The sequence below is a fragment of the Alexandromys fortis genome, unplaced genomic scaffold (genome assembly GCF_014885135.2).
Source record: "Alexandromys fortis isolate MF-2015 unplaced genomic scaffold, M_Fortis_MF-2015_v1.1 scaffold_89, whole genome shotgun sequence".
Taxonomy (NCBI): domain Eukaryota; kingdom Metazoa; phylum Chordata; class Mammalia; order Rodentia; family Cricetidae; genus Alexandromys; species Alexandromys fortis.
In genome coordinates this window covers 1,527,479-1,536,510 of record NW_026067973.1, presented here as the reverse complement: position 1 = coordinate 1,536,510, position 9,032 = coordinate 1,527,479, and the positions used below count along the sequence as shown (strand labels likewise).

The window sequence follows — 9,032 nt, the reverse complement described above, 5'->3', positions numbered from 1 at the left end:
TCTCTCCCTCCCTCCCTCCCTCCCTCCCTCCCTCCCTCCCTCCCTCCCTCCCTCCCTCGCCTGGCTGGCCTCACTCTCACTGTGTGAACTGCTAAGGCTCTGCCTCCCTCTCCTAAGTGCTGGGATTGCAGATGTGGACCACCACACATTGCTTATTGCTTCATTGTTCCTGAAATTCAAGTTGTGTATCCCTCACCTCTTTCAAATCTCAAAATGCTCCAGAATCTGCCTTTTGGATTTCTGATGAGGGATGTGACCTCTAAAGTCCATGCAAATACTCTAAAACTGGAAAGGAATTGAAACCTGTAGCATGTCTGGTCCTCAGCACTTTGGGGAAAGGATGCTTGACTTCCATCTTATTCTATATTCCTGGCTGTCCTGGAACTTGCTATGTACACCAGGCTGGCCTAGAACTCGCAGATCCTCCTGCTTCTGTGTCCTGAGTGCTGGGATTTATTTTTCTTACTACCTTCTCTGCCTCCGTGCTTCCTGCGCAGCTCTCTGTTCTTGTTTCTGCATTGTCTGGTCTGTGTCCCACCTACCAGCAGTGATCTTGCAGGGAGAAACTGGTTGTTTGTAGGCTGGACTCACTGCCCTTCCACATAGTCAGTATCCTTGGTGAGGCTTCACATTCTTTGTGATGTGGCTCTCCCACCTTGCCAGTTGAGTTGTGCCTTTATGTTGGTCTCTGGCAGCCCCCAGATGGGCTAAGTTATATCTTGCCATAGGTCTATTGTGCTGGCTCTGTTATGTAGAACTACAAAAGGCAAAAGTTACGTAATAAGTCATTCTCTGGCCAGTTAAGTGTCAGCTGGCCCTTGGTAAAAATGTTATCTCCTAGTCCCCAGGTATGTCACCCTCAGTTTCTCCACGGAGATGCCTTGTATTGGTGCTATCTGTCTGGCCTGGACTAGACTCAAGCCTGGGTGTTTATTTTATTATTCCGGTGGCCACTGGTGACATGTTCCAATGGACGCCTCACCTACCCTTTTCCCCAAAGATGAGATTGCTCTTAGTATCATAGTACATAGTCTCTTCTGTCCTCCAGATCGCTGGCAAAGGGCTCTCCTAACTGATTCGGGGAGCAGAGCAGAGTGGAGTCCAGAATCTATGGTGCAATTGAGTGAGAGGCAATCGCCTTTCAGAAGAGGGGTCCACTGGAGGGGGGAGAGGCCACCTGAGTATCATCTACTTTCTCATCTGGGCACCGTCCTGTCCCTCAGAGAACCAGGCACTGCCTTCTCTCTGCTACAGTGGCACACGGTACAAGCCATCGTCACAACACACACTGTCTATTTCATGTTCTGTGTGTTTACAAGGTCCTTCAAGAACTCAGTCATACGTAGTTGATACTCACTTGGGGCTTGAGGGCCAAGTGCATTAGAGCCCAGCTCTTGTAAATCTTCTGAAAGTTTATCTTTTAGTAAGGTTGCCCTCATTCTGGATGGTTCCGGCTGTGGCCTGGGTTCTTCCTGAGGCCTCCCCACTGTGAGGTTTCGGTTGTGGCCTGGGTCCTTCCTGAGGCCCCGCTGTGGAGTCTTGGTTTCCATTACTCTCTCCTTTTGTGAACTGTGACTTCAGATTGTATTTGTGGGAGTTGGGAGGTAGAATGACTTGATTTAGATGCTGTTTATAAATTGTGATGTAAGGAAACCCGTTCTTATGCCTGTTTGTTTATTAGAGCTTTTTAATGATTAAGATGGTCTCAAGTAGCCCGGCTGGCCTTGAACTCACTGTGGAGCCAAGATGACCTTGAACTCTTGATCCTCCTGCCTCTCCCCAAGTGCTAGGATTCTGGGTGGGTACGGCCACATCCAGACTTAGTGCTGTATATTTATTATTTATATTTAGAGAAACCATATTTTATCATTTACGGGAACTTGACGAGTAAAGGAAAATCCAGAAAAGAATTGACTCAATTTTGCTTCTTATACACCTCTCCCTCCTCCTCCTCTCTCTTACCCTCCACCTTCCTCCTTCACCCTCCTCTTTTTGCAGAAATCCTTGACTTTGCCAGAGTGATTGGTATTGACCCCATCAAGGAACCAGAACTGATGTGGCTGGCGAGGGAGGGTATTGAAGCGCCACTGCCCAAGGGCTGGAAACCATGGTAAGTCATTACAATAGCTCACTAACTTGGCCTGTCAGAGACAGAGGGACCTGACTCTGGGATTCAGTGGTGTGTGTGTGTCTGTGTGTATATACATGTGTATATGTGTGTATAGATCAGATGTGTACTGCCATGCCTGTCGTTAAGTGTGTAACTGTTTTATCTGCATATATGTGTGTGTGCACCATGTATGTGCTTGGTGCCTGCAGAAGCAGGACTTCAGATTCCTTGGAATTGTGGTTAGAAATGGTTGCTAGCCACCATGTGGATGCTGGGAATTAAACTCTGGTCTTCTGCAGGAGCAGCAAGCGCTCGTAACTGCTGAGCCATCTCCCCACCTTACTCTCCTTACGCACATCTCTCAATCTTACCCACCTTGTTCTCCTTAGCCGAAGGCACAGACTCTTCTCTGCTCCTCTTACTCGACAGGCTCCTTGTTCTGCTGCTCTTTTAGCAGACTCCCCTTGGACTATCTCCAGGTTCGTATCTTTCTTCTAGGAAATCTGTTAGCGCTTCCGACTGTTTTCCTGGTGCTGAGAACTCAAGCTTGTGTTTGGAAGCTAGCGCTTTGTTTTGTCCCAGTGCCCTTCCTGATGGAGGGTGGGGAGCTGTCTGGTTAGGGCCAGCTGCCTTCGTGTACCTGTGTGGCTGGCACTCTCCTGTCCTACGGGGGGGGGGGGGGGGGGGGGGGGATCCAGTTGCTTTGAGGAAAAAGGAGGGTGGTTTTGTGTGTGGGGGTGGCGCGGGGGGGGGGGGGGGGGGGGGGGGGGGAGGACCATGAACTGTTTTTCATTTTCTAAAAAGTGCAAGCTATTAAAAGTTATTTGTACCTGTCATGTTTTATCCCATTCTCTTTTCCAAGCCTAATTACTGTCAATTGGTAAATCCTAGAACTTTTAGCACATACACTCCACTTACGGTTTTGTTGTTTTAATCATAACTGTTACGTTATGTGCATTGTTGCCCTATGTCAGTATAATTTTTTTTTCTTTTGAGACAGTCTTGTTATGTAGACTAGGATAGCTTTAAACTTGTGATCCTTCTGGTTCCATCCTCTGAGTTCCCGGATTGCAGGTGCGTACCACCATGTCTCCGTCTGTTTTTCTTCTTAGATAAGGTCTCACAGGTCTCGGGTCGGCTTTCACCTTCCGTTGTAGCTGAGGATGACCCAGGACTCCTAATCCTCTTGCCATGCGTTGAGGTTATAGGTGTTTTTTTTAAACGTGGTTTTACCATGTAGCCGTGGACTTGTGATCCTCCTCTGCCTTCTGAATGTCGGGGTTATAGGTGTGTGCCACCACGCTTGGTTTACCTACCTGTAATAGTTTGATTTGTCGCCGTGACAAAATATCTTAACCAAAAGTAACTTAGGGGAAGAGGGTTTGCTTCAGCTCCCAGTTTTAGCTCCCAGTCCATCGTGATGAGAAGTTCAGGGGCACCCAGGGGACCAGTCACAAATGTGGTGCACAGACATACATGCAGACAAAACACCCATAGTCACTGGAAAAAAATATCTGTTTCTGTATTCCCTGCTGTCTGCCACTGATGTACTCATGTGTTCTGTGCTATTCTCTCCTGACCACATGGCTTTATAATAAGTCTTGAAATCTTCCAGGGTAGGTGTTCTACCCCTGTTCCCATTTTTCTTTTAGTATTATTGTGATTTTAGTATTTGTGGGTATTTTGCATGCATGTATGTATGTGTACCACATGCATACTTGGTACCTGAGAAGCCAGAAGAGGGAGTTGGATCCCTTGTAACTAGAGTTGCTGGTGAATGTGAGTTACTCTGTGGGTGCTGGGACTTGAACCTGGGTCCTCTAAGAGCCACCTCTCCAGCCCCTTGTTCCCATTTTCAAAGTCTCACTCGAAGTTCTTTGCATTTCCATGTCTTGTCACTTTACTGTTTGAATTGGGACCACACGTAAGTCAGTGTGAGGGGAACAGGCATCTTAAATGGTATTGAATCTTCCAGCCCATGAATACAGTCTGTTTCCATTTATTTAGGCTTCCTTTAATATCGCTCAGAATGTTTAATAGCTTTTGTGTACATGTGTTGCCTCTCTTTATCAGATTTATCCTTAAGTAGTTCATGTTTGATGCCTCTGTAAGTGCTATATTTTTAGTTTCCAATTCTTTGTTGCTTTTATAGAGAAGTAAAATTGGTTTCTGTATATTGATCTTGCACTGTACAACCTTGCTAAAATCAATTATGTCAGGCCTAGTAGCTTTATTTATTTATTTTTAAGATTCCATAGGATTTTCTGCAGAAGTGATTGTGTCTCCTAGGAATAAAGGTATTTTGCCTCCTACTTTCTAATCTTGTTGCCTTTTCTTGCTATTTTGTACCTCAGTGACTAGAGCCCTCAGCATCATTAAGTAGAGGCAGTGATGGAGGATGTCTTTGCTTTGTTCCTGATCTTAGGGTGGAAGCTTTCATTTGTTCAGCATTTGGTAGCTTCTGTCTGTGGGCTTCCTGTAGATGCCCCTCTGTCAGTAGAGTTTGTGTGTAGTGTAAATTCTAATTGTTCTTAATGATAAAACCTCGGAGTCAGGAGCCAGGCAGTGGTGGTGCACGCCTTGAATCTCTGTAAGTTCAAGACCAACCTGGTCTACAAGAACTAGGTTCAGGACAAGCATCAAAGCTACCCAGAGAAATCCTGTCTCAAGAAACCAAAAAGAGGCCCGGGAGGTGGTGGTGCACACCTTTAATCCCAGCACTCGCAGAGGCAGGCGGATCTCTGTGAGTTCGAGACCAGTCTGGTCTACAAGAGCTAGTTCCAGGACAGGCTCCAAAACCACAGAGAAACCCTGTCTCGAAAAACAAACAAACAAAAAAAAAAAAAAAAAAAAAGAAAGAAAGAAAGAAAGAAAGAAAGAAAGAAAGAAAGAAGCCAAAAGGAAAAACCAAAGAACAGCAGCAGCAGCAGCAGCAAAAACTCAGAGTCAGATATTAGGGGGTGAAAGCTGAAGGTTGGCTGGCGAAGCAGAGCGGCAGCCACTAGAATGTTCTTACCTCTACCCTGGCTCAGACTGAAGGGGTGATCCTGTCCTCAGACTGCCTCCTGAGATTGCTTCAGACTACTCCTCTGACTGTGTCCTTGGACTGCAACTGTCTCCACCAAACCTCAGAGCGCGCGAAGCTCCCGGCTCCTCCCACCTTACATTCAATCCTCTCTCCACCCAGCTACATCACTCCTGTCTCCGCCTCCCGACTGCTGGGATCACCTTTGTGAACTCTGTTTCTCTTTTAGATTCAATCCTGTGTCGCCCAGGGTGGCCTTGAACTAACAGAGATCCCTCTGCCTCTGTCTCCCTAGTCCTGGGATTAAAGGTGTCTGCCACCACTCATTGGTGTTTAGTGGTTTAGCTCTGCCCTCTGATCTTCAGACAAGCTTTACTTGTTAAAAACAAAAATATCGCTACAGCTACATTTGTGCTGTTGCTGGTACTTTGAAGAAAAGGTGGATGGATTTTACCCAGCGCTTTTCTACATCTCTTGATAAAATTAGGTGGTGGTTTTCTTTTTAGTCTTTTCTTACAGTCAATTTATTGATTGATTTTTCAAATTTTTAAATCAATTTTTAATTGCATTTATTTATTCATTTATTTGTGGGGTGGGCATGCCACAGTACTTGTAAGAATGGATGTCAGAGAACAATTTGTGGGAGTTAGTCCTATCCTTCTACCATGTGGGATCCTGGCAGTGAACTGCGTTCCTTAGGCTTGGCCATAAGCACCTTCATCAGCTGAGCCATCTCTCTGACCTTGATTTTCAAATGTTGAACCAGATTTCATATTCCTGGGGTAGCTCCACTTGGTCATGATGTATGATCATTTTTATATTTTATGGGATTTGATCTTGTAAAATTGCATTAAGTGTTATTGCATCTGTGTCCATGGGGAGGGAAACAGGTCTATAGTATCATTTTCTCCTAATGTCTTTATCTTGTTTTGTGCCGTGTTTTTGTTCTCACAGAATGAGAATTTCTTCCTCTTCAGGTTTATGGACAAGCTTGTGTAGGGTTGCTGCTATTCTGCTGGAAATATTTGATGGAATTTACTACTGCATTCGTCTGGGCTTAGAATTTTCTTTGTGGGAAAAGTTTTAACTTTAATCTAGTTCTAAAAAAAGAAAGCTGTGTGTGTGTGTAAGTGGACAAAAGCAAAAGCAAAGGCAGGAGGATTGCTGTAAGTTCAAGGCCATCCCAGTCTGGTCTACATAGGGTAGTTCCTGTCCAGCTAGTTCCCTATAATGAGACCCTTTCTCGTCCTTGCCCCCATGAGATATAGAGTATTCAGGTCAGTTCTCTGGTTTGTCCTTTGAGGCAGAGTCTCTCCATATAGCCCAGGCTGGCCTCAAGTAGAAAAAGATAATGACCTTGAACTTTAGGTCCTCCAAGTTCCACCTCCTGAGATTAGAGGGTTGGACATCTCTACTATCTCAGAGCAGAAAGTACTGATTCAAGTACTGTGCATAGACTACTGCGTATAGAAACATAATTAAAAATTATTTACATGTATATGTGTGTGCCTACTTGTCTGTATGTACAGCATGAATGCAGGTGCCTGAGAAGGTCAGAAGAGGGTGTCAAGAGACTGGAACTTCTGGACGGCTGTAGCACACACCTTTAATTCCAGCACTTGGGAGACAGGCAGGCAGATCTTTGTGAGTCTGAGGCCAGCCTGGTCTACAAGAGCTAGTTCCAGGACAGGCTCCAAAGCTCCAGAGAAATCCTGTCTCAAAAAACAAAAACAAAAACAAAAACAAAACAAAGCAAAACAGGAGTCTAGAACTGGAGTTACAGGCAGTCGTGAGCTGCTGTATGGAAGATGGGAATTGAGCTATATCCCCAGGCCTGGTCAATTCTTTGGGAATGAATCTTGGCAGTTTATTTATTTTTATTTTATTACTTATATATACATATATATTTGCGCATGGAGGTCAGAATAGGGTGTCAGATCCTCTGAAACTAGAATTATAAGCCGTTTTAAACCTTACCAGGTGGGTACTCGCAATCAAACCTGGCCCTCTGGAAGAGCAGCCAGTGCTCTTGCTGAGCCTTCTCTCCAGCCCCATTAAAAAAAAAAATCAACTAGTTTATTTTTAGTTCTCTCTTTTCCTTGAGTAATCTTTCAGAAGTTTGTTGCTCGTTAAAAAGATAAAATCAACAAAGAAAGAGAAAAAAAGAATGTTGCAGCATTGAATGTCCATAATTTATCTTCTATGTATAATTTATTTCTTATATTTAAATATATCATCTTATCTCCCATGTTGTATTCTGGGTAATTTCCTAGTATTTCTCAGTTCCTTATTTGTTTATTTCTTAGTGTCAAACGATGTTTAACACACTTTAAGAAATAAATAACTATCCAATGCTATGTTATTTTATATATTTCAGTACTTATCCTTTTTTAAAGAATTATATTTTTGCTGGACCTTGGAAAGGACTAACTTCTGAACTCTCTCACTCCTAGCCAGAACATCACAGGTGACATCTACTATTTCAACTTCAACACTGGTCAGTCCATTTGGGACCATCCGTGTGATGAGCACTATCGAAAGCTGGTCATCCAAGAGCGGGAGAAGTGGTTGGCTCCTGGGGCCGTTAAGAAGAAAGACAAGAAAAAGAAAAAGGAAAAGAAAAACAAGAAGGACAAAGAGGCGTCTAAGAGTCCCCTGGTGAGTCAGCCTGAGACGAGCTGCAGCCCAAGGGGTGTGGGTCCCTCCAGGAGTGAAAACAGTAGTGAACTCTTGGCAAGGCACTGTCTGATTTTACCCGGTGGCTTTTTCTTTCAGCTTCTAGCAGTTGTTACTTCTCTAAGTAATTCCTTCTCTCTCCTTGGGGAACGTGCTACACGGCAGGGTTAGTGACAGTGTGAGGTCAGCGGGGCAAGGACCGTGTGTGTTTTGCATTTGACGAAGAGGTGGCACTGTTTCCCACTCTGGAAGGCTGGGGAACAGCGAGATGGGCGCGGTTGACGAGCTGGCATCAGGCTGCCCTGGTGTGGGTCATTGTTACCCTAAAATAGTCGTTACACCAGTGCCTTCAAGTTTGAAAAGAAAAGCTTGGTGGTGCATGCCTGCAATCCTAGTGTTTGGAAGGCTGAGCCTGGAGATCACGATTTTGAGGTCAGCCTGTAATTGATACATACATGCCATTGGCTTTATTGACGTCATCGTGGTCCTTGTGGCCAGCGTCCTTGGCTAGTGGAGGGTAGCAGCAGTTTAACGGTATGTACTCCCCGTGGTCTCCAGTAGCTTTTGTAGTGAGTTCAGAGTGCTCTTCCCATTATTTATTTCTCACTCAGCACGTCTGAACGTAGGAGGCGCAGGTGATCACCCTTACTTAGGAGTTGCTGAGTGAGACCTTGTGGTTTAGGACAGACTCTGTGCCCTTCGTGCAGGTGTGGGGCCGGCAGCCTGAGGCAGCAGCTTCGTTCAGCCCTGTGAAGAGCCACATCCCCAGCCCAGTTCTTCTTTCCTAAAGTGTCAGTTCTGGCCTTGAACGGTCATTTGTTCAGGTTCCGTGGCTGCTCTGCCTCCCTTACCTCCCCACAGCTTTATGCCCGGTTTCCTATAGAAGAATGCAGACAGGTGCTTTCTAAATAGAATCTTAGAATTTTCTAATATCATCATATATTTGAAGAGCGGAAGGTGAATGCTAGCCCAGGATAATCTGAAATGGTATTTTGGCATCTGGCAGGCTCCAGCCTGACTCAGAGTGGGCTCGGGTGACGGACTTTTCTGTGAATGTGTGTTTGAGACCCAGAAGCTCCTTGTTAGAAAGGATCCCCCTGTAGTTCTAGGAAAAGACAGCTGGGCAACCCTGCATCCTCAGTGGGATTCTGAGGGCCCAGGCCAGCCACCTCAAGCTTGAGTTTGCGAGTGGTCAGGCCGGGGATCATGGGCTACATAGGC

At 45.3% G+C, this 9,032-nt stretch overlaps 1 protein-coding gene across 1 annotated transcript in view; it reads left to right on the top strand.

Annotated features, from left to right (window-relative positions):
* Positions 1-9,032, top strand: part of Cep164 (centrosomal protein 164) — a 64,485-nt gene that overhangs the window by 10,211 nt on the left and 45,242 nt on the right. Inside the window, 2 exon segments of the mRNA XM_050156332.1 lie at positions 1,999-2,110; positions 7,589-7,793. Coding sequence (XP_050012289.1) covers positions 1,999-2,110; positions 7,589-7,793 — 317 coding nt within the window.